This window comes from Oncorhynchus masou, chromosome 24, assembly GCF_036934945.1.
Source record: "Oncorhynchus masou masou isolate Uvic2021 chromosome 24, UVic_Omas_1.1, whole genome shotgun sequence".
Lineage (NCBI taxonomy): Eukaryota > Metazoa > Chordata > Actinopteri > Salmoniformes > Salmonidae > Oncorhynchus > Oncorhynchus masou.
Window position 1 is genome coordinate 102897893 of NC_088235.1, and position 27500 is coordinate 102925392.

Here is a 27500-nt window from a genome sequence, read left to right on the forward strand (position 1 = left end):
CACAGTACCCTATATAGACCAACACTACAACAACAACATGAACACAGTACCCTATATAGACCAACACTACAACAACATGAACACAGTACCCTATATAGACCAACACTACAACATGAACACAGAACCCTATATAAACCAACACTACAACATGAACACAGTACCCTATACAGACCAACACTATAACAACATGAACACAGTACCCTTATAGACCAACACTACAACATGAACACAGTACCCTATATAGACCAACACTACAAAATGAACACAGTACCCTATCTAGACCAACACTACAACATGAACCCAATAACCTATATAGATCAACACTACAACAAACACAGTAGACAGCACCCTATATAGACCAACACTCCAACAACATGAACACAATACCCTATATAGACCAACACTACAACAACAACATGAACACAGTAACCTATATAGACCAACACTACAACATAAACACAGTACCCTATAAAGACAAACTCTACAACAACATGAACACAGTACCCTATATAGACCAACACTACAACATGAACACAGTACCCTATATAGACCAACACTACAACAACATGAACACAATACCCTATATAGACCAAAACTACAACATGAACACAGTACCCTATATAGACCAACACTACAACAACAACATGAACACAGTACCCTATATAGACCAACACTACAACAACATGAACACAGTACCCTATATAGACCAACACTAAAACATGAACACAGAACCCTATATAAACCAACACTACAACATGAACACAGTACCCTATATAGACCAACACTACAACAACATGAACACAGTACCCTATATAGACCAACACTACAACAACATGAACACAGTACCCTATATAGACCAACACTACAACAAAATGAACACAATACCCTATATAGACCAACACTACAACAACATGAACACAGTACCCTATATAGACCTAATACAACAACAACATGAACACAGTACCCTATATAGACCAACACTACAACAACAACAACATGAACACAGTACCCTATATAGACCAACACTACAACAACAACAACATGAACACAGTACCCTATATAGACCTAATACAACAACAACATGAACACAGTACCCTATATAGACCAACACTACAACAACAAACACAGTACCCTATATAGACCAACACTACAACAACATGAACACAATACCCTATATAGACCAACACTACAACAGCAACATGAACACAGTAACCTATATAGACCAACACTACAACATAAACACAGTACCCTATAAAGACAAACTCTACAACAACATGAACACAGTACCCTATATAGACCAACACTAAAACAACAACAACATGAACACAGTACCCTATATAGACCAACACTACAACAACATGAACACAGTACCCTTATAAACCAACACTACAACATGGTGGGGATATGGGCTACTTAGTGGCACGTTTGTATTTCATATTGAGTTGAGGCACACTAGCTTGCCATACATAAGCACTCTGGACATGTAAACAGGCTAACAGAATCTGTATATACCTACTAGGTTTCAGCCCTTAATCCTGCCACTAATGTATAGAAAACACTAGAACCATATGGATGACTGGCTGAAGTGCCACTGCTTACTCTAATGTTTCACAGCCGAAACACTTCGGAAGAGTTTTGTGATGTTTTTGTTCATTTTGGATGTCGGTGAAGGATGTTCAGCTGTTTGGGCACACATTTTTTGGGGAGAGGCAAGCCCAAGTCTGTAGCCAAAGTCTGCGCCCCTTCATCTGTGATTGGTCAACAGTAAGGATTCTTCAATGAAGTCTGTTGTCATTCAACGAGAGACTCCTCGTTTTCATGCATATTATTAATAAACATTGCACATACCATCTTAGTTAGATGTCAATTTCCACGACTAAGAACAACTCAGCAAAAAAGTCTAAATTAATGACAGATTTCTTGAATTATCTTAGATTAATTCTGACTTTTTTGGAAGTGTATACTGGCTATGGCGTCTCAAAATGGACAATAAACACTATTTCTGCTTTTTCTTGTTTTTCAAGCGAAGGCCTTTTCATAAGGGAGTATGTGAGCGCCGTTAGGCGCCGATTGAACTGAAGTAAGCTGACACCTTAACCCTAACCCCCTCCACCCGTACTCACTACTCAATCACCACCCCCACCCCCATTCCAAGCTCAGTAACACTTTGGCTATGTGCAGAAGGGTTAATGTGTCCGCTGGGCAGGGCTGGAAAACTAACAACACTCACATCAAACCAGTGGCTGAAGCACTGTGAGAACTAATTCACATTGAGAAAAGAGCTGTTTTGTCATAGAGAAGGAAGTGGAAAGAGGAATGGCTATGAAACAATGACTGACAAGAGACCGGGTGATCTTGTCTGGCTCAGTTGGTAGAGCATGGGGTTTGTAATGACACCCATACGTAAAATGTATGCACGTATGACTAATTCTCTTTGGATAAAAACATCTGCTAAATGCTATATATTATTAAAGCAAAAATAGAGCAAAAAAGTAGGGAAAGAGGAAATAAAACAGAACGGAGGAAGACAGAACGGAGGAAACAAAGGAGGAAACAGAAAACAGAAAGGAGAAAACAGAAATGAGATGAGATGAGGAAAACAACCAGAAGGACGAGTCCAGGAAAAACAGATCACCTGACACGTCACGCTCGACCTTTTTCTTCACTCATTCATTCACTCCTCTTCCTCCCCAAGTCATTTCTCACTCTCTCCTCCTCTGGATAATCTTCCTTCTCTCTGCCCCTCCTCCTTTCTCTTTGGTTGTTCAGACTGGGTCCAGACAAATGGGGACGATAAATGCTAGCAGAGGCTGGAGGTCAAGCCGGGCTGAGGAATGGAGGCTTGGAGGTAACATGAACCCCTGATGACTGCTTTGGAAAAATAAGCTCTGAGATGAAGATGAATCGCCCTAATCTGCTTCGAAGGCGGAGCGGCCTGGAATTTGGACGGAGAGGGTGTGAGAGACGTAGAGAAACAAGCTGTGGGGTTTATACAGTCCTTCTAGAGGAGGAGGGGAGTATGTGAGAGTGGTGACAACTAGCAAGTGTGTGATTCGGGCTAATACTGTAGCTGCTTCAGTACAGTCAGAGCATGGGTTAGCGATATTCTGCCATGAATATAAACGGATCAGATAGAATAGATAGTGTTCATTGTGGATTGTCTGAACTTTGACTGGGAGTGTTCTGATGCAGAGGTTAAATGATGACGTCATCACATCTGATTATGATTGGCTAACAGCAGTTCAGAAGGCCCGACAAAGCCTTATAATGTAGAATGAGAAAGACATCCAGTTCCTGAATGGAGAAGCAGACATAAATACTTCCTTTGATCTCACACACACACACAGAGAGAGAGACAGAGAGAGACACAGAGACACACAGAGAGACACACAGAGAGACACACAGAGACACACAGAGACACACAGAAGGAAAATAGAAGGGGCAGAGAGGAGGGGAGTAAACAGAATACAAAGTAGTCTAATAATGTGTGGAACAGGCACAGTTCATTATTTCCATCTGGGTTCAAAGCCTTTCCTTTTAAGATGTAACCATATGGTGAGGAATATGAATTGTTTAGAAATATGGGTTGCAGTAAAGGGTGGTAAGGGTAAAGGGGTAAGGGGGTACTGAGGGGGTAAGGGGTAGTGAGGGTAAGGGGGAAGTGAGGAGGGTAAGGGGGTAAGGGGGAAGTGAGGAGGGTAAGGGGTAGTGAGGGGGTAAGGGGGTAGTGAGCAGGGTAAGGGGGGTAAGAAGTGAGGGGGTAAGGGGGAAGTGAGGGGTAAGGGGGTAAGGGGGAAGTGAGGGGGTAAGGGGGAAGTGAGGGGAAGGGGGTAAGGGGTAGTGAAGGGGGAAGTGAGCAGGGTAAGGGGGAAGTGAGGGTAAGGGGGTAAGTGGGAAGTGAGGGGGTAAGGGGGAAGTGAGGGTAAGGGGTAGTGAGGAGGGTAAGGGGTGAGGGTAAGGGGGAAGTGAGGAGGAGGGGGTAAGGGGTAGTGAGGGTAATGGGGTAGTAAGGGGCTAAGGGGTAAGTGGGGGGCGGGGTAAGTGGGGGGGGGTAAGGGGCGGGGGGTAAGGGGGTAATAGGGGTAAGGGGGTAGGGGTAATGGGGTAGGGGGTAAGGGGTGGTAGGGGTAATGGGGTAGTAAAGGGGGTAAGGGGGTAATGATGAGAGTAAATGGTGGTAGGGGTAATGGGGTAGTGAGGGTGTAAGGGGGAAGTGAGGGGGGTAAGGGGCGGTAGGGGTAATGGGGTAGTAAAGGGGGTAATGATGAGGGTAAATGGTGGTAGGGGTAATGGGGTAGTGAGGGTGTAAGGGGGAAGTGAGGGGGGTAAGGGGCGGTAGGGGTAATGGGGTAGTAAGGGGGGTAAGGGTAAGGGGGTAATGATGAGGGTAAATGGTGGTAGGGGTGTAAGGGGTAAGTGAGGGGGGTAAGGGGTGATAGTGGTAGAAGGTGACCCACCTGAGTTGAGGTCCCGTCCAGGGTTGAAGGCTCGACTGTTGACCGTGGGGGAGAGTCTGTCACAGCAGATGGTCTTGGACACGTTGGTGTTGAAGTTACCATCAAACCTGAATAAAGATAAAGACATGTTTACAACAGAACCAATTGGACGTATATTTCACTCATCCACCATAGAAGTAATATCTCTCAGAAAGAGAAGGCAGGGGGACGATAATAAAAAGATAGAAAGAGAAACTCAATCTGGACTGAATCTGAAATGCATAGTGTGCTGATGCAAACTGCAACAACCATCTCACTGACGCCCATGCTGTGTGGAATATATGCTTATCTCATCCTCCCAGTGATGCACCACATGCATAGGTGGGGCACAAGTAGTGTGTGGTGGGTGTATGGTTGCTCTAAGCCCAGTAGATTTCCTACCACATAGGGTTGGCAGCCCCCTGGCCACTCCATGCAGTCATAGCAGCTAGTCTTATCCATCCCAGCATTGTTTTCAGGCTGCCTCAGCCACGAAAGAAAAGCTGATAGAGGGATGGGGAGAGGAGAGAGGCGTCTCTGGGGAGCAGGCTGCTCCACCCTGCACCATGTCCAGGTCACTTTGATCCAACACCCCCCCCCCCCCCCCACACACACACACACACACAAACCAACACAACCACCGGTAGGTAACCTGTTATTCCCTCTCGCACACACACACACGCATGTCATCCTCTCTCTCGCCACCCCATCCAGAGCTTGAGAGAGTGTGTTTGATTGACAGCTGCTCTGATGTACAAGATGCTTTGAACTTCAGACATTTAATTCCCATCAGGGTACAGTCATTATTATTCCCCTCCAACACACTTTACATGAGCAGGCTAAAAAAATGTTCCAGAGCTTTTCACAGCTTTGAATTCAACATCAAAACCAGGAGAATGAGAGCAGTGCAGGAGTGAGGGAGAGAGATGGAGGAGAGAGAAAGAAGAGAGAAGGAGAAGAGAGATGGAGGAGAAAGAGAAAAACCTTGCAGTGTGTAAATGAGGGTTTTGAAAAACATCTCAGGTTTTAAAAGGGGTAGAAAATAAATCAATATACAGTACCAATTAAGGGTTTGGACACCTAGTCATTCAAGGGTTTTTCTTTATTTTTACTATTTTCTACATTGGAGAATAATAGTGAAGACATCAAACTCTGAAAAAACACATATGGAATCATGAAGCAACCAAAAGTGTTAAATCACAATATATTTTAAATGTCAGATTCTTCAGATCCTTGATAACATCTTTGCACACTCTTGGCATTCTCTCAAACAGCTTCATGACGAATGCTTTTCCAACCGTCTTGAAGGAGTTCCCACATACGCTGAGCACTTGTTGGCTGCTTTTCCTTCACTCTGCGGTCCAACTCATCCCAAACCATCTCAATTGGGTTGAGGTCGGTGATTGTGGAGGCCAGGTCATCTGATGCAGCACTCCATCACTCTCCTTCTTGGTCAAATAGCCCTTACACAGCCTGGAGGTGTGTTGGGTCATTGTCCTGTTGAAAAACAAATGATAGTCCCACTAAGCGCAAACCAGATGTGATGGCATACCGCTGCGGAATGCCGTGGTAGCCATGCTGGTTAAATGTGCCTTGAATTCTAAATAAATCACTGACAGTGTCACCAGCAAAGCACCGCCACACCTCCATGCTTCACGTGGGAACCACACATGCGGAGATCATATGTTCACCAACTCTTCGTATCACAAAGACATGGTATTGGACCCAAAAATTTGGACTCATTAGACAAAGGACAGATGTCCACCGGTCTAATGTCCATTTCTCGTGTTTCTTGGACAAAGGAAGTCTCTTTGTCTTATTAATGTCCTTTAATAGTGGTTTCTTTGCAGCAATGAGACCATGAAGGCCTCTGAACAGTTGATGTTGAGATGTGCATGTTACTTGAACTCTGTGAAGCATTTATTTTGGCTGCAATCTGAGGTGCAGTTAACTCTAATGAACTTATCCTCAGCAGCAAAGGTAACTCTGGGTCTTCCTTTCCTGTGGCGGTCCTCATGAGAGCCAGTTTCATCATAGCGCTAGATGGTTTTTGCGACTGCACTTGAAGAAACTTTCAAAGTTCTTGACATTTCAGGTTGACTGACTTTCATGTCTTAAAGTAATAGACTGTCATCATAATATGGACTTGGTCTTTTACCAAATAGGGCTATCTTCTGTATACCAACCCTACCTTGTCACAACACAACTGACCTTCTCAAACGCATTGCGGAAAGAAATTCCACAAATTCACGTTCAACAAGGCATACCTGTTAATTGAAATGCATTCCAGGTGACTACCTCATGCAGCTGGTTGAGAGAATACCAAGTGTGCAAAGCTGTCATCAAGGCAAAGGGTGGATACTTTGAAGAACCTAAATTATCAAATATTTTCATTTGTTTATATCTTTTGTTTACTACATGATTCCATATGTCATTTCATACATTTGATGTCTTCACTATTATTCTACAACAAAAAAATATATATTTTTATTTCACCTTTATTTAACCAGGTAGGCTAGTTGAGAACAAGTTCTCATTTACAACTGCGACCTGGCCAAGATAAAGCATAGCAGTGTGAACAGACAACAACAAAGTTACACAATGTAGAAAATAGTCAAAATACAGAAAAGCCCTTGAATGAGTAGGTGTGTCCAATCTTTTGACTGGTACTGTATATGAAACAACCCCTGAAGCTGCATTAAGAGGGAACATTTCCTTATACCAGAATTGCATACCGCTCTTCCATTACTTGAAGTTTTAGCTAGCTTATAACGAGGCCTCCTGAGATCTCCTGATATGGACAGAAGCATGTGGTGTGACAGGCAGTGTCAGTCAGTCAGTGAGAGAGGTACCTTCAGCCCATTTTCACGCTTTTTAGGTCAGTTAAGCCCCTCTCTTTCCTCATCCATCCCTCTCTATCTCTACCTCATGTTCAAACAGAGGCTTCATTAGCTCACACACTGAGCAAACAGAAAAACAGCCAAGCCCACATTCCTGATCCCAGCTCAGACCAGAGCCCAAGAACCTAGCTCCATTTAAGAATGATGGAAGCCACGGTGCTCTTGGATACCTTGAATGCTGCAGCAATCCTGTCTCTGAGCTCTACGGACAATTTATTCGACCTCATGGCTTGGTTTTTGCTCTGACATGCACTGTGAACTGTGGGACTTTATATAGACAAGTGTGTGCCTTTCCAAATCATGTCCAGTCAATTGAATTTACCACAGCTGGACTCCAATCAAGTTGTAGAAACATCTCAAGGGTGAGAAATGGAAACAGGATGCACCTGAGCTCAATTGAGTCTCATAGCAAAGGGTCTGAATACTTATGTAAATGTATGTTTTTTATATGTGTGAAAAAATTGTAAACACCTGTTTCCGCTTTGTCATTCTGGGGCAGGTTAATGAGGGGAAAAATAATTGTATCCATTTTAGAATAAGGCTGTAATGTAACAAAATGTGGAAAAAGTCAAGGTGTCTGAATACTGTCCGATTACACTGTTAGTCCTTATCATATTATCCACAGAGCAACACTTCAATACCACCACACTGGAGATTGTAGCCAGACAAAAACATCAGAAGTGATTGGGTGGAACACAATACAGGTTCTCCTCCAGCCTCCATCTAGTAAATGACAGCCTGGGAATAACCATTATAACAATAAAACCCTGTATATTAACCCCGTCATTATCTAAACACACAGCTATCCAGCTAAACACCTTCTCTCATCTCTACCTGCCTACCTGGCTGGCTGGTCTTCCTGAGGTAACTGTAGTCAGAGAGAAACAGATATAATGTGTTCAATTTAATGGTGTAGCTAGAGCCTGTCTGTGAAGGGGGTGTCTGTGTTCTGTCTGGCACTGGGAGCAGAGCTGCAGTGGAAGTGACAGTTATGGCAGCTTTCTATACTACATTCTACTAGCTTACAAAGGAGGCGGGCAAATGAGCATGTCTGTAAATCCCCACATTCTACATCTAAATGAATGGCTTTATGATACATTATTAGACATGTGGCAATTGATATAGTCATCTGCAACTGAAAATAAGAAACTGACCTTTGCTGGTACCAACATACCAATATGTTGACTAGACCTGAAACGCGGCCATCAGACCAACCATTGACGAAAGCAGTCCAACACATAGACAACATTTTGTCAAAGCGGAAATGAGTTTGAGACATTCCAGGCTACAAGTGTAGGCCTAATGACAATCACAGAATATCATGACAATACACACAGGTGGTTTTTAACAGCTGTCTTTTTCCACTCATCAAATTAAAGGTGCACGGTGCACTGTTGGGTATTTTGTGAGTGAACGAATGTGCGTGGGTCGCCTACAGGAGAGCTTTTGTTAAGTGATTGTTTGACAATCCGATGAAATCATCATGACTGGTTGTGTTTAGGCCACATTAAAAGGCCTAGGCGGCGTGTCCATAAGGCGAGGGGAAGCTAAGCTTTCCCGAAAGTAAATAGAATTATATAGCCTAATTAGCGTACTCCTGTCTATACAGAAATAATTGACATATTTACCTCAACACCGGTTCCCCCCGCACTGACTCTGAACCGGTACATCCTGTATATCGCCCCGCTATTGTTATTTACTGATCTTTAATTATTTGTTTTCCTTATCTCTTACTTTAATTTGTATGTATTTTCTTAAACCTGCATTGTTGGTTAAGGGCTTGAAAGTAAGCATTTCACTGTAAGGTGAAACTGTTGTATTCAGCCCATGTCAAATCAAATCAAATTTTATTTGTCTTATACACAAGTGTAAGGAGATAAAGAATATGTATATAAGGATAAATGAATGAGTGATGGTACAGAGCAGCATAGGCAAGGTACAGTAGATGGTATCGAGTACAGTATATACATATGAGATGAGTATGTAAACAAAGTGGCATAGATAAAGTGGCTAGTGATACATGTATTACATAAGGATGCAGTAGATGATAGAGTACAGTATATACGTATACATATGAGATGAATAATGTAGGGTATGTAAACATTATATTAGGTAGCATTGTTTAAAGTGGCTAGTGATATATTTTACATAATTTCCCATCAATTCCCATTATTAAAGTAGCTGGAGTTGAGTCAGTGTGTTGGCAGCAGCCACTCAATGTTTGTGGTGGCTGTTTAACAGTCTGATGGCCTGGAGATAGAAGCTGTTTTTCAGTCTCTCGGTCCCAGCTTTGATGCACCTGTACTGACCTCGCCTTCTGGATGAGAGGGGTGAACAGGCAGTGGATCGGGTGGTTGTTGTCCTTGATGATCTTTATGGCCTTCCTGTAACGTCGGGTGGTGTAGGTGTCCTGGAGGGCAGGTAGTTTGCCCCCGGTGATGCGTTGTGCAGACCTCACTACCCTCTGGAGAGCCTTACGGTTGTGGGCGGAGCAGTTGCCGTACCAGGCGGTGATACAGCCTCGATTGTGCATCTGTAGAAGTTTGTGAGTGCTTTTGGTGACAAGCCGAATTTCTTCAGCCTCCTGAGGTTGAAGAGGCGCTGCTGCGCCTTCTTCACGATGCTGTCTGTGTGAGTGGACCAATTCAGTTTGTCTGTGATGTGTATGCCGAGGAACTTAAAACTTACTACCCTCTCCACTACTGGTCCATCGATGTGGATAAATCAATTAGATTTGAAATAAATCAAATAATTTAAAATAGACACCTAAACCAGAAAGCATGATTTGGTCATTTGCTAAAAAATATATATTTAAAAGCTGAGGATTGTTTTAAATCACATAGCATACAGTCGGAAGGCCCCACAATTTGTGCATGGCACTGCACATACCAAATAGACTAATGTTGAGTTGTGACTGTCAGTAAAAAGCAGAGACCTAGCCAGTATATCACAGTATTTAAAAATACAATCGAGGAAAAACTATTTGGAAATCAAATGGCTATTGTGGTAAAGAGACAACAATGAAAAGACTCCAATCTGTCTTTTAGTTATATTAACTTAATTGAGCGAACAGTAGCCTCTCTCATTGGAGCGAACAGTAGCCTCTCTCATTGGAGCGAACAGTAGCCTCTCTCATTGGAGCGAACAGTAGCCCCTCTCATTGGAGCGAACAGTAGCCTCTCTCATTGGAGCGAACAGTAGCCCCTCTCATTGGAGCGAACAGTAGCCCCTCTCATTGGAGCGAACAGTAGCCCCTCTCATTGGAGCGAACAGTAGCCTCTCTCATTGGAGCGAACAGTAGCCCCTCTCATTGGAGCGAACAGTAGCCCCTCTCATTGGAGCGAACAGTAGCCCCTCTCATTGGAGCGAACAGTAGCCTCTCTCATTGGAGCGAACAGTAGCCCCTCTCATTGGAGCGAACAGTAGCCCCTCTCATTGGAGCGAACAGTAGCCCCTCTCATTGGAGCGAACAGTAGCCCCTCTCATTGGAGCGAACAGTAGCCCCTCTCATTGGAGCCTCTCTCATTGAACAGTAGCCTCTCTCATTGGAGCGAACAGTAGCCCCTCTCATTGGAGCGAACAGTAGCCCTCTCATTGGAGCGAACAGTAGCCCCTCTCATTGGAGCGAACAGTAGCCTCCTCTCATTGGAGCGCCTCTCTCAACAGTAGCCCCTCTCATTGGAGCAACAGTAGCCCCTCTCATTGGAGCGAACAGTAGCCCCTCTCATTGGAGCGAACAGTAGCCTCTCTCATTGGAGCGAACAGTAGCCTCTCTCATTGGAGCGAACAGTAGCCCCTCTCATTGGAGCGAACAGTAGCCCCTCTCATTGGAGCGAACAGTAGCCCCTCTCATTGGAGCGAACAGTAGCCTCTCTCATTGGAGCGAACAGTAGCCTCTCTCATTGGAGCGAACAGTAGCCTCTCTCATTGGAGCGAACAGTAGCCCCTCTCATTGGAGCGAACAGTAGCCCCTCTCATTGGAGCGAACAGTAGCCCCTCTCATTGGAGCGAACAGTAGCCTCTCTCATTGGAGCGAACAGTAGCCTCTCTCATTGGAGCGAACAGTAGCCTCTCTCATTGGAGCGAACAGTAGCCCCTCTCATTGGAGCGAACAGTAGCCTCTCTCATTGGAGCGAACAGTAGCCTCTCTCATTGGAGCGAACAGTAGCCTCTCTCATTGGAGCGAACAGTAGCCCCTCTCATTGGAGCGAACAGTAGCCCCTCTCATTGGAGCGAACAGTAGCCTCTCTCATTGGAGCGAACAGTAGCCCCTCTCATTGGAGCGAACAGTAGCCCCTCTCATTGGAGCGAACAGTAGCCCCTCTCATTGGAGCGAACAGTAGCCCCTCTCTCTCATTGGAGCGAACAGTAGCCCCTCTCATTGGAGCGAACAGTAGCCCCTCTCATTGGAGCGAACAGCCCCTCTCATTGGAGCCGGTAGCCTCTCTCATTGGAGCGAACAGTAGCCTCTCTCATTGGAGCGAACAGTAGCCTCTCTCATTGGAGCGAACAGTAGCCCCTCTCATTGGAACGAACAGTAGCCCCTCTCATTGGAGCGAACAGTAGCCCCTCTCATTGGAGCGAACAGTAGCCCCTCTCATTGGAGCGAACAGTAGCCCCTCTCATTGGAACGAACAGTAGCCCCTCTCATTGGAGCGAACAGTAGCCTCTCTCATTGGAGCGAACAGTAGCCTCTCTCATTGGAGCGAACAGTAGCCTCTCTCATTGGAGCGAACAGTAGCCCCTCTCATTGGAGCGAACAGTAGCCTCTCTCATTGGAGCGAACAGTAGCCTCTCTCATTGGAGCGAACAGTAGCCTCTCTCATTGGAGCGAACAGTAGCCTCTCTCATTGGAGAGAGGGAACATCTCAACAGGCTGGTTCCTCAATAGATAGTGGGGGGGCATCTCAACAGAGTGGTCCCTCAATAGATTGGGGGGCGCATCTCAACAGGCTGGTTCCTCAATAGATAGTGGGGGTGGCGTCTCAACAGGGTGGTTCCTCAATAGATAGTGGGGGGCATCTCAACAGGCTGGTTCCTCAATAGATAGTGGGGGGCATCTCAACAGGGTGGTTCCTCAATAGATAGTGGGGGAGGGGGAGGGCCCATCTCAACAGGCTGGTTCCTCAATAGATAGTGGGGGGGCATCTCAACAGGGTGTTTCCTCAATAGGTAGTGGGGGAGGGGGAGGGGAGGGGGCCCATCTCAACAGGCTGGTTCCTCAATAGATAGTGGGGGGGGGGCATCTCAACAGGGTGGTTCCTCAATAGATAGTGGGGGGCATCTCAACAGGCTGGTTCCTCAATAGATAGTGGGGGGGCATCTCAACAGGGTGGTTCCTCAATAGATAGTGGGGGGCATCTCAACAGGCTGGTTCCTCAATAGATAGTGGGGGGCATCTCAACAGGCTGGTTCCTCAATAGATAGTGGGGGGCATCTCAACAGGCTGGTTCCTCAATAGATAGTGGGGGGGGGCATCTCAACAGGCTGGTTCCTCAATAGATAGTGGGGCATCTCAACAGAGTGGTCCCTCAATAGATAGTGGGGGGCATCTCAACAGGCTGGTTCCTCAATAGATAGTGGGGGGGCATCTCAACAGGGTGTTTCCTCAATAGGTAGTGGGGGAGGGGGAGGGGGGGCATCTCAACAGAGTGGTCCCTCAATAGATAGTGGGGGGCGCATCTCAACAGGCTGGTTCCTCAATAGATAGTGGGGGTGGCGTCTCAACAGGGTGGTTCCTCAATAGATAGAAGTGGTGGGGCATCTCAACAGGCTGGTTCCTCAATAGATAGTGGGGGGCATCTCAACAGGGTGGTTCCTCAATAGATAGTGGGGGAGGGGGGAGGGCCCATCTCAACAGGCTGGTTCCTCAATAGATAGTGGGGGGATCTCAACAGGGTGTTTCCTCAATGGTAGTGGGGGAGGGGGAGGGTCAGGGGCCCATCTCAACAGGCTGGTTCCTCAATAGATAGTGGGGGGGCATCTCAACAGGCTGGTTCCTCAATAGATAGTGGAGGGGCATCTCAACAGGCTGGTTCCTCAATAGACCCCGGGGGGGGGGCATCTCAACAGGGTGGTTCCTCAATAGATAGTGGGGGGCATCTCAACAGGCTGGTTCCTCAATAGATAAAGGGGGGGGATCTCAACAGGCTGGTTCCTCAATAGATAGTGGGGGGCATCTCAACAGAGTGGTCCCTCAATAGATAGTGGGGGGCATCTCAACAGGCTGGTTCCTCAATAGATAGTGGGGGCATCTCAACAGGGTGTTTCCTCAATAGGTAGTGGGGGAGGGGGGAGGGGGGGCATCTCAACAGGGTGGTTCCTCAATAGATAGTGGGGGGGCATCTCAACAGGCTGGTTCCTCAATAGATAGTGGGGGGGCATCTCAACAGGCTGGTTCCTCAATAGATAGTGGGGGGCATCTCAACAGGGTGGTTCCTCAATAGATAGTGGGGGAGGGGGAGAGGCCCATCTCAACAGGCTGGTTCCTCAATAGATAGTGGGGGGGGCATCTCAACAGGGTGTTTCCTCAATAGGTAGTGGGGGAGGGGGGAGGGGAGGGGCCCATCTCAACAGGCTGGTTCCTCAATAGATAGTGGGGGGGCATCTCAACAGGCTGGTTCCTCAATAGATAGTGGGGGGCATCTCAACAGGCTGGTTCCTCAATAGATAGTGGGGGGGGGCATCTCAACAGGGTGGTTCCTCAATAGATAGTGGGGGGCATCTCAACAGGCTGGTTCCTCAATAGATAGTGGGGGGCATCTCAACAGAGTGGTCCCTCAATAGATAGTGGGGGGGCATCTCAACAGGCTGGTTCCTCAATAGATAGTGGGGGGGGGGGGGCATCTCAACAGGGTGGTTCCTCAATAGATAGTGGGGGGGCATCTCAACAGGCTGGTTCCTCAATAGATAGTGGGGGGGCATCTCAACAGAGTGGTCCCTCAATAGATAGTGGGGGGGCATCTCAACAGGCTGGTTCCTCAATAGATAGTGGGGGGCATCTCAACAGGGTGTTTCCTCAATAGGTAGTGGGGGAGGGGGGGAGGGGGCATCTCAACAGGGTGGTTCCTCAATAGATAGTGGGGGGCATCTCAACAGGCTGGTTCCTCAATAGATAGTGGGGGGGGGCATCTCAACAGGCTGGTTCCTCAATAGATAGTGGGGGGGCATCTCAACAGAGTGGTCCCTCAATAGATAGTGGGGGCATCTCAACAGGCTGGTTCCTCAATAGATAGTGGGGGGGGCATCTCAACAGGGTGTTTCCTCAATAGGTAGTGGGGGAGGGGGAGGGGGCCCATCTCAACAGGCTGGTTCCTCAATAGATAGTGGGGGGGCATCTCAACAGAGTGGTCCCTCAATAGATAGTGGGGGGCATCTCAACAGGCTGGTTCCTCAATAGATAGTGGGGGGGGGCATCTCAACAGGGTGTTTCCTCAATAGGTAGTGGGGGAGGGGGGGGCCCATCTCAACAGGCTGGTTCCTCAATAGATAGTGGGGGGGGGGGGGCATCTCAACAGAGTGGTGATGAAAAAAAAAGCTGTGATGAGGTAGTGCACAAACCGGCCGATACACACCGAGTACCGTTCAATTTCCCCCGAATAACTAATAAATACAAGTTAAATGTGTTTCCATCACGTGTTCAACTCTACTGAGGGTTGTGTCTTGTTTTGGCACGTTCGCTCTAGCCAACAGTTCAGATTTACAGCGCAGGTAGGCCAGGCTACATCATGTGGTTATCATGGACAAAAGAGAGAGGGAGAGAGAATGTTTAATGTGTCCAATGGCAGCCCAGCATCGATCATCAGCCAGAATAAAACCCTCGTCGCCGTGCGGTTTCACCACCCGGTGAAGTTGATCATGTCGCCTAAAAGGGTGTTTCCCTGAGTCGTCGTGGGGAGGACCGCACGTCATAGCCGATCACGTTAATGATGGTTATTCAATAGATATTTGAAAATAAAGCCGTTTCCACCGCCATTTTAATTTTACCGACTCTAAAGATCCCACCTCGTCTATCGTATTTACTTTGGTTTTGTTCGACATTTGGCAAGTTGACCTGACAAGTTTGCTCAGGACTGTTGATCCTGCATGTACTTTACACACAAAAGGTTGGATGGAGACCTGGTTAATGAGAAGCACCTTATAGATGCAGACACTAGTACAGCGGAGTCAATCACCACCTTCCGGAGACACCTGAAACCCCACCTCTTCAAGGAATACCTAGGATAGGATAAGTAATCCTTCTCACCCCCCTCCCCTTAATGATTTAGATGCACTATTGTAAAGTGGCTGTTCCACTGGATGTCAGAAGGTGAATTCACCAATTTGTAAGTCGCTCTGGATAAGAGCGTCTGCTAAATGACTTAAATGTAAAATGTAAATGTATATGTCAGTTACGTTTATGGGGGGTCAATTAAGGAAGACTTCTTCTGCAAACCACTAGAAACCAGGACAACAGGAGAGGACATTTTTAAAGTACTGGACAGCTTTGTGACATCAAATGGACTTTGGTGGTCAAGATGTGTTGGTATCTGTACTGATGGTGCAAAAGCCATGACAGGGAGACATAGTGGAGTGGTAACGTTGCTCCCGATGCAAGCAGTTGCTCCCGATGCCACTTGGGCAGACTGCAGCATCCACCGAGAGGCTCTTGCTGCCAAGGGAATGCCTGACAGCCTGAAAGATGTTTGGCCACTAAATTGAAAATGGTTAACTTTGTTAAAGCAAGGCCCCTGAACTCTCGTGTATTTTCTGCACTATGCAATGATATGGGCAGGGACCATGTAACGCTTTTACAACATACAGAAGTGTGCTGGTTATCAAGTGGCAAAGTATTGACACATTTTTTTTAATTAAAAGATGAGCTTAAAGTTTTCTTTACTGACCATAATTTTCACTTGTCTGACCGCTTGCATGATGACGAGTTTCTCACACAACTGGTCTATCTGGGTGATGTTCTTTCTCGCCTGAATAATCTGTATCTAGGATTACAGGGACTCTCCACAACTGTATTCAATGTGCGGGACATAATTGAGGCTATGATTAAGAAGTTGGAGCTCTTCTCTGTCTGCATTAACAAGGTCAACACACAGGTCTATCCATCATTGTATGATTTTTTGAGTGCAAATGAACTCAAGCTTAGGGACAATGTCAAATGTGATATAGCGAAGCACCTGAGTGAGTTGGGTGCACAATTACGCAGGTACTTTTCCGATATGGATGACACAAACAACTGGATTCCTTATCCATGCCTTTCATGCCCTTCCTCCAGTCCACTTACCGATATCTGAAAAGGGGAGCCTCATCGAAATTGCAACAAGCGCTTATGTGAAAAATTCATTTAATTAGAAACCACTGATAGATTTATGGACAGGGCTGTGCTCAGAGTATCCTGCCTTGGCAAATCACGCTGTTAAGACACTGATGTACGTAGTTGTGAGAGTGGATTCTCAGAAATCACTAGCATGAAAACTAAATACAGTGAGTGCGGAACATGATTTAAGGCTGAGACTCTCTCCCATACAACCCAACATTGCAGAGTTATGAGCATCCCTTCAAGCACACCCTTCTCATTAACCTGTGGTGAGATATTCACAATTGCCGATGAACAAATAAGGTTTTATATGTAAGATGGTTAAATAAAGAGCAAAATTAATGATAATTATTACTCGTGCCCTGGTCCAATAAGAGCTCTTTGTCACTTCCCACGAGTCGGGTTGTGGCAAAAACACACTCATTCTTATGAAAAATAAATGTATAGTACAGGCTTACAATGATGGCAAAAAACAACATTTGAGACGCTGACCCTGGTGCTAGAGGGGGTATGCAGCTGGAGGTTGAATGTTTGCAGGGGTACGGGACTATAACAAGTTTGGGAACCACTGAAGTAGCCTGATTTCAGATGTGTCCAAGATAATAAGGGAAATCATTCTTGCAAAGCATGTAAACGTTTCAAACAAACTAATATATTAATCTGACGATCCACAATCGTGTTATTGTGTGCATGTAACCGTGCTCAGTGGGAGATGTAGACAGCTGGTGCAGTAGAGATTAGGGTTGAAAGCAGAGCTCTCTCCACTCTCTCTCTCTGTCGTTTGAGGTGTGATTTCTCCTGCTGTAGTGAGAGATTGGTGGAAAGTGCATGGACTTCAGAGAGAGTTCCTCCCGGACACCACTGAGCCTATAAACCACACAACGAGGCCATCCAAAAAAATACATTACCCATAATCCCCCACATCTGTCTGGGAGATTAAAATGATGGCAGAGTAGACCAGTGGTGCTCACCACCACCACTACTACTACTACTCATCCCCACCACCACTACAATTGCTGCTGCTCATCCCCACCACCACTACAACTGCTCAACACCACCACCACTACAACTGCTACGGCTCAACACCACCACCACTACAACTACTGCTCTACACCACAACCACTACAACTGCTCTACACCACCACTACTACTACTGCTCATCCCAACCACCACCACTACAACTGCTGCTGCTCATCACCACCACCACTACAACTACTACTGCTCAACACCACCACCACTACAACTACTACTGCTCAACACCACCACTACAACTACTACTGCTCAACACCACCACCACTTCTACCACTGCTCTACAACTACTACTGCTCAACACCACCACCACTACTACCACTGCTCTACACCACCACCACTACTACTACTGCTCTACACCACCACCATTACTACTACTGCTCATCCCAACCACCACCACTACTGCTCATCCCCACCACCACCACTACTGCTCATCCCCACCACCACTACAACCGCTGCTGCTCATCCCCACCACCACTACAACCGCTGCTGCTCATCCTCACCACCACTACAACCGCTGCTGCTCATCCCCACCACCACTACCACCGCTGCTGCAGCTCACCACCACCACCGCTGCTGCAGCTCACCACCACCACCGCTGCTGCAGCTCACCACCACCACCACCACCACCGCTGCTGCAGCTCACCACCACCACCACCACCACCACCACCGCTGCTGCAGCTCACCACCACCACCACCACCGCTGCTGCAGCTCACCACCACCACCACCACCGCTGCTGCAGCTCACCATCACCGCTGCAGCTCACCACCACCACCACTGCTGCAGCTCACCACCACCACCACCGCTGCTGCAGCTCACCACCGCTGCTGCAGCTCACCACCACCACCGCTGCTGCAGCTCACCACCACCACCACCACCGCTGCTGCAGCTCATCACCACCACTACTACTACTACGCTGCTCATCACCACCACCACCGCTGCTGCAGCTCACCACCACCACCACCGCTGCTGCAGCTCACCACCGCTGCTGCAGCTCACCACCACCACCGCTGCTGCAGCTCACCACCACCACCGCTGCTGCAGCTCATCACCACCACTACTACTACGCTGCTCATCACCACCACCACTACTACTAATGCTGCTCATCACCACCACCACTACCACTACTACTACTCACCACCACTGCTAATGCTCACCACCACCACTACTACTACCGCTGCCACTCACTACCAACACCCCTGCAGCTCACTACCACCACCACAGCTTCTGCTTACCACCACCACCACCATCCCGCTGCTTCAGCTCACCACCACCCCCACCCCGATGCTGCAGCTCACCACCACCCCCACCCCGATGCTGCAGCTCACCGCCACCACCACCCCCGCACCACCGCTGCTGCAGCTCACCACCACCACCGCTGCTGCAGCTCACCACCACCACCGCTGCTGCAGCTCACCACCACCACCGCTGCTGCAGCTCACCACCACCGCCGCTGCTGCAGCTCACCACCACCGCCGCTGCTGCAGCTCACCACCACCACCGCAGCTCACCACCACCGCCGCTGCTGCAGCTCACCACCACCGCCGCTGCTGCAGCTCATCACCACCACCACTACTACTACTGCTCCTACTACTACTCATCACCACCACCACCACTCATCACCACTACTACTGCTCATCACCACCACTACTACTACGCTGCTCATCACCACCACCACTACTACTAATGCTGCTCATCACCACCACCACTACCACTACTACTCACCACCACCACTACTACTGCTAATGCTCACCACCACCACTACTACTACCGCCGCCACTCACTACCAACACCCCTGCAGCTCACTACCACCACCACAGCTTCTGCTTACCACCACCACCACCACCACCCCGCTGCTTCAGCCGCACCTCCACCACCGCTCAGCTCACCGCCACCACCACCCCCGCCACCACCACCACCACCGCCGCTGCACTCACCGCCGCTGCAGCTGCAGCTCACCACCACCACCGCCGCTGCAGCTCACCACCACCACCGCTCACCACCACCACCGCAGCTCACCACCACCACCACCGCCGCTCACCACCACCACCGCAGCTCACCACCACCACCGCCGCTCACAGCTCATCACCACCACCACCGCCGCCGCAGCTCATCACCACCACTACTAATACTGCTCCTACTACTACTCATCACCACCACCACCACTCATCACCACTACTACTGCTCATCACCACCACTACTACTACGCTGCTCATCACCACCACTACTACTACTACCACCACCGCTGCTCATCACCACCACTACTACTACTACTACTGCTGCTCATCACCACCACTACTACTACTACTGCTGCTCATCACCACCACTACTACTACTAATGCTGCTCATGCCCACCACCACTACTGCTCCTACTACTACTCATCACCACTACTACTGCTCATCACCACCACTACTAATGCTGCTCATCACCACCACTACTACTACTAATGCTGCTCATCACCACTACTACTGCTGCTCATCCCCACCACCACTACTACTACTACTCACCACCACCACTACTACTGCTCACCACCACCACTACTACTACCGCCGCCACTCACTACCACCACCACTGCTGCTCACTACCACCACCACTGCTGCTCACTACCACCACCACTGCTGCTCACTACCACCACCACCGCTCACTACCACCGCTCACTACCACCACCACCGCTCACTACCACCACCACCGCTCACTACCACCACCACCGCTGCTGCTCACTACCACCACCACCGCTGCTGCTCACTACCACCACCACCGCTGCTGCTCACTACCACCACCACCGCTGCTCACCACCACCACCACCACCACCGCTGCTGCTCACCACCACCACCACCGCTGCTGCTCACCACCACCACCGCTGCTGCTCACTACCACCACCACCGCTGCTGCTCACTACCACCACCACCACTGCTGCTCACTACCACCACCACCGCTGCTGCAGCTCATCACCACCACTACTACTACTACTGCTCCTACCACTGCTACTACTGCTCATCACCACCACTACTACTACGCTGCTCATCACCACCACCACTACTACTGCTGCTCATCACCACCACTACTACTGCTGCTCATCACCACCACTACTACTACTACTAATGCTGCTCATGCCACCACCACTACTGCTCCTACTACCACCATCACCACTACTACTGCACATCACCACCACTACACTACCACCACTGCTGCTCATCACCACCAATACTACTGCTGCTCATCACCACCACTACTACTAATGCTGCTCATCACCACTACTACTACTACTGCTGCTCATCACCACCACCACTACTACTAATGCTGCTCATCCCCACCACCACTACTACTAATGCTGCTCACCACCACCACCACTACTACTGCTCACCACCACCACTACTACTACGCTGCCACTCACTACCAACACCACTACTACTACTAACACCACAGCTGCTCATCACCACCACTACTACTGCTGCTCATCACCACCACTACTACTACTACTAATGCTGCTCATGCCCACCACCACTACTGCTCCTACTACTACCATCACCACTACTACTGCTCATCACCACCACTACTACCTACTACTACTGCTGCTCATCACCACCAATACTACTGCTGCTCATCACCACCACTACTACTACTAATGCTGCTCACTCACCACCACCGCCGCGCCTACTACTACTGCTGCCGCATCCCCACCACCACTACTACTAATGCCGCTCATCCCCACCACCACTACTACTAATGCTGCTCACCACCACCACTACTGCTCACCACCACCACTACTACTACCGCCGCCACTCACTACCACCACCCCACCAGCTCACTACCACCACCACAGCTTCACTACCACCACCGCCGCAGCTCACACCACCACCGCCGCCGCTCACTACCACCGCCGCCGCTCACTACCACCACCACCGCCACCGCTCACTACCACCACCACCACCGCTCACTACCACCACCACCACCGCCGCCGCTCACTACCACCACCACCACCGCCGCCGCTCACTACCACCACCACCGCCGCTCACTACCACCACCACCACCGCCGCCGCTCACTACCACCACCACCACCACTGTAGCTCACTACCACCACCACTGTAGCTCACTACCACCACCACTGTAGCTCACTACCACCACCACCACCGCTGCTCGCTACCACCACCACCACCGCTGCTCGCTACCACCACCACCGCTGCTCGCTACCACCACCACCACCGCCGCTGCTCGCTACCACCACCACCGCCGCAGCTGCTACCACCACCACCACCGCGCCACCACCACCACTGCTCGCTCCGCCACCACCACCACCGCAGCTCGCTACCACCACCACTGCAGCTCGCTACCACCACCACTGCAGCTCGCTACCACCACCACTGCAGCTCGCCACCACCACTGCAGCTGCTCGCTACCACCACCACTGCAGCTGCTCGCTACCACCACCACCACTGCAGCTGCGCTACCACCACCACCACCACCGCAGCTCGCTACCACCACCACTGCAGCTCGCTACCACCACCACTGCAGCTCGCTACCACCACCACTGCAGCTCGCTACCACCACCACTGCAGCTCGCTACCACCACCACTGCAGCTCGCTACCACCACCACTGCAGCTCGCTACCACCACCACTGCAGCTCGCTACCACCACCACTGCAGCTCGCTACCACCACCACTGCAGCTCACTACCACCACCACTGCAGCTCACTACCACCACCACTGCAGCTCACCACCACCATACAGCTCACCACCACCATTGCAGCTCACTACCACCACAGCTCACTACCACCACCACTGCAGCTCACTACCACCACCACTGCAGCTCACTACCACTGCAGCTCACTACCACTGCAGCTCACTACCACCACCACTGCAGCTCACTACCACTGCAGCTCACTACCACCACCACTGCACACATGGAGAGAAGTGTTCCTAGAAAGGATCAAAACACATTTAAACACAGGAAGGGGGGTATGTGGTTTGTGGATCAGGTTTAGGTTAATACTCACTCAACCATGGAGGGGGGGATGGTGCAGCAGTCCTGGATGGCGTTCAGAGGAGAGGTCAGGTGGGCTGTGTATGACGCCTCCACTACCTGCTTGTTCCTGTTCACCACATCCAGGTAGCGGTTAAACTTCTCACGGATCTTCTTCGCAAGCTACACACGCACACACACACGCACACACACAGTTAGATATATTCTGTATGTCATGGTACACAAGGTCATCATCATCATGGTGGAATTACAGCACACGCTCAGTCAGAAGATGAAGTACCTTAGTTGAGCACCTATTCATGTAGGAGTACCCTCCCATTCTATAGGTCAGAGACTACGTTCTGTATTAATCACAGTTTGAACAAGGCACGTATAACACACACACACACAAGGTCCTCATACATACTGGCTGAATTACCAAGGGAAAGATCTGTGAACAGCATCAAAGCCGCTCAGACCTCAGACCCAGACTGTGTGAAAGCTGTCAATGTTGAGGAAAAGTCATGATGGGTGGTGGAGGGCTAGTGAGGAATAAACCTGTGTTACACGCTCAAAGCATGGAAACCAAGAAGGAAAAGGGAAAATCTAGTCCCTCCTAAACAAAGGGCGGATAATTGAATCCTGCTGGTTAGTGTTAAGCCTGACGAGCCCCCTGTGTTGGTGCTGAGCGATTTGTGCTTTTTGAGGCTGGTTCGATAATCAAAAAATAATCGAACTGTGATTTTTTTTATTTATTATTAAATGCACAATGCAATGCATTGAATGCTGTAACAACACAGAATAAAACTATTAATACAAGTCCATGATGGTGGTGACTCCTCATGACTACTTATTAACCATCATTTATTCACATTACTTTAATGAAATATTTCAGTTGTTGTATATATTACATTTGATGACTTCATTTCATTCCAAGTCCTCATCTCATCTCTATAGAGCGGTTGTCTAAAATCACTATTTTAGTAGTTCTTCAGAGTAAATAAGGCATACTTTTATGACTGCTGAATACCAACTATCAATCACTTCGATAATGTATTTTCAGGTAGAGATACAGTGGGGCAAAAAAGTATTTACCAATTGTGCAAGTTCTACAACTTAAAAAGATGAGGCCTGTAATTTTCATCATAGGTACACTTGAGAAAAAAAATCCAGAAAATAACATTGTCTGATTTTTAATGAATTTATTTGCAAATTATGGTGGAAAATAAGTATTTGGTCAATAACAAAAGTTTCTCAATACTTTGTTATATACTCTTTGTTGGCAATGACAGGTCAAACGTTTTCTGTAAGTCTTCACAAGGTTTTCACACACTGTTGCTTGTATTTTGGCCCATTCCTCCATGCAGATCTCCTCTAGAGCAATGATGTTTTGGGGCTGTTGCCGGGCAACACGGACTTTCAACTCCCTCCAAAGATTTCTATGGGGTTGAGATCTGGAGACTGGCTAGGCCACTCCAGGACCTTGAAATGCTTCTTACGAAGCCACCCCTTCGTTGCCCGGGCGGTGTGTTTGGGATCATTGTCATGCTGAAAGACCCAACCACGTTTCACATTCAATGCCCTTGCTGATGGAAGGAGGTTTTCACTCAAAATCTCACGATACATGGCCCCATTCATTCTTTCCTTTACACGGATCAGTCGTCCTGGTCCCTTTGCGGAAAAACAGCCCCAAAGCATGATGTTTCCACCCCCATGCTTCACAGTAGGTATGGTGTTCTTTGGATGCAACTCAGCATTCTTTGTCCTCCAAACAGGACGAGTTGAGTTTTTACCAAAAAGTTATATTTTGGTTTCATCTGACCATTTGACATTCTCCCAATCTTCTTCTGGATCATCCAAATGCTCTCTAGCAAACTTCAGACGGGCCTGGACATGTACTGGCTTAAGCAGGGGGACACGTCTGGCACTGCAGGATTTGAGTCCCTGGCGGCGTTGTGTGTTACTGGTAGGCTTTGTTACTTTGGTCCCAGCTCTCTGTAGGTCATTCACTAGGTCCCCCCGTGTGAGTCTGGGATTTTTGCTCACTTGTGATCATTTTGACCCCACGGGGTGAGATCTTGCATGGAGCCCCAGATCGAGGGAGATTATCAGTGGTCTTGTATGTCTTCTATTTCCTAATAATTGCTCCCACAGTTGATTTCTTCAAACCAAGCTGCTTACCTATTGCAGATTCAGATTCAGACTTCCGAGCCTGGTGCAGGTCTACAATTTTGTTTCTGGTGTCCTTTGACAGCTCTTTGGTCTTGGCCATAGTGGAGTTTGGTGTGTGACTGTTTGAGGTATTTTATACTGAGTTCAAACTTTTATACTAAGTTCAAACAGGTGCCATTAATACATGTAACGAGTGGAGGACAGAGGAGCCTCTTAAAGAAGAAGTTACAGGTCTGTGAGAGCCAGAAATCTTGCTTGTTTGTAGGTGACCAAACACTTATTTTCCACTATAATTTGCAAATAAATAAATAAAGAATCCTACAATGTGATTTTCTGTATTTTTTCCCCTCATTTTGTCTGTCATAGTTGAAGTGTACATATGATGAAAATTACAGGCCTCTCATCTTTTTAAGTGGGAGAAGCTGCACAATTGGTGGCTGATTAAATACTTTTTTGCTCCACTGTACCTTGAAGCAACAGCTCTCTATTTCTCTCCATTGTGCGTTCTTCTGTGGCTTCCCCACACTAACCTAATATAGCAGGCGTTAAAGAAACACAGAACGGAAAAGTGGATTATGGTTATTGCCGTTAATTACCACATTTTTGGCGCTGAAATATGTAGAATATTGGCTTGATGGAAACTACAACTCTACTGAAAAGTCACAGGAAAAAAAATAATTGAATTCAAACCGGTCAGTCAATTAGTTGTTTAAAAAAACTAAAAATAATCTAAGATTTCAGTTAATTTTTGCTCAACATTACTCTCTGTCCTGTGTAAGTGTGTTAGCTAAAGCTAGGTATGCATTACAGCTCTCAGAGGGGGAGTCATGGCTGAGTGCACACATCTCTGAGCCTCATGCAAAAAGGGTTCCCTCTGGGGGACACTAATAACCAGCGCACCAGCAGCTCCTCAAAACAGGTACCTGTTCCTACTCTGGAGCTAATGAAAAGCCCCCACTGGGAACCTAGTTAGAACCTACGGGACCGTGGCAACTCTCACCCACATGCATTGACACACGTAGGCGACATATACAATAACACAGATTAGAAATGAACACAAACAAGCACTACGAACTCCAACTCATAACATACAGCAGCTTTGGGCCTACACAGTAACATGACTGGGGCAGAAGGGTAGTCTAGCAATTAAGAGTGTTGGGGCCTGTAACCGAAAGGTCGCTGGTTTGAATCCCTGAGCTGACAAGTTAAAAAATGTGCCGATGCGCCCTTGAGCAAGGCACTTAACCCTAATTGCTACTGTAAATTGCTCTGGATTCCAGAGTCTGCTAAATGACTAAAATTGTGTTTTTTTTAAAAGATACTACATTCAATTACTGCCTGGAAAAAAAAACAGGACAGAACCATTACTAGGGCAACCAGTCGCCATGTCTGTCCACATCGCATAATGAGCCATGCCTGCCAACACAGCCCTGGCCCAGGCCAGGAACAGAGAAATGTGCACCGACCCATTGACCGCGATTCCCTTAATCAGCCAGCTGCTATTCCTATTAAATCAGACAGCCACTGCTCCCAGTAGGGCTTTATACAGGCCCAGCGGAGTCACAGCCACACTATACATAGGATCAGTCCCAAATGGCTCCCTATATATAGTGCACTACTTCTGACTACAGGTCATAAGGCTGAGGTCAACAGTAGTGCACTATGTAGCCTGACGATGGTGCCATCTGGGACTCATCCATTCTGTAAACCCCTTCAGACTGGGCTGGACCAGCACGCTCACACAGCAATTAGCCCCAATGTGGACAGTTATATGTGTGTGTACCACAGCAGTATTATGTCTGTGTGTGTGTGTGTGTGTACCACAACGGGGGTAAATAGAGAAATATCCATTAATGACTGCAGAGAAACTAGAAACCCAAGAACTGCAAAGCACAGGTTTACGGTCTGACTATTTTCCATAGCCAAAACCACCCTCCCCTCCCTGACCTCCCACCCTCTCTTTACCCACAAATCCCAGCCACCCACCCTCCTACCAGGCCTCACCGCTCACTCCCCTGACCCCTACCCCCTTCACTATAACACATATTGGGCTCTGTGGTTGCTGTAGCTCTTGGCAGCCCGTCTCAGACCATGCAGTTCTGGTTCAGTGTGGTTAGGGCTAGAATACGCCTGGGTTAGGAAGGAGAGCTGTGAACTGGATCAGTACCAGACTGGGTGAATGTTACTAAATAACTAGCCTATCAAGATCATTTCATACAGCTGAACCCTTCCATTAGCTCTAGCTGGCCTTTACTTTAAATGTCACTGTTAGGTGGTGTATCTCAGTGGTATGAGACAGACCAGAGACACACCGAGAGACCCCAGAGGCAGAGACCCCAGAGACACACAGAGACCCCAAGACAGAGACCCCAGAGACACCCCAGAGACACACCGAGAGACCCCAGAGACACACCGAGAGACCCCAGAGACAGAGACCCCAGAGACAGAGACCCCAGAGACACACCGAGAGACCCCAGAGACAGAGACCCCAGAGACACACCGAGAGACCCCAGGGCAGACCCCAGAGACAGAGACCCCAGAGACACACCGAGAGACCCCAGAGACACACCGAGACCCCAGAGACAGAGACCCCAGAGACACACCGAGAGACCCCAGGGACAGAGACCCCAGAGACACACCGAGAGACCCCAG

The 27500-nt window shown here is 48.2% G+C and overlaps 1 protein-coding gene across 1 annotated transcript in view; it reads right to left on the reverse strand.

Moving 5' to 3' along the window:
* cachd1 (cache domain containing 1) overlaps positions 1 to 27500 on the reverse strand; it is a 75941-nt gene that overhangs the window by 41075 nt on the left and 7366 nt on the right. Inside the window, 2 exon segments of the mRNA XM_064935936.1 lie at positions 4458 to 4564; positions 22711 to 22859. Of these exon segments, the coding sequence (XP_064792008.1) occupies positions 4458 to 4564; positions 22711 to 22718 (115 nt within the window). The 5' untranslated portion in view covers positions 22719 to 22859.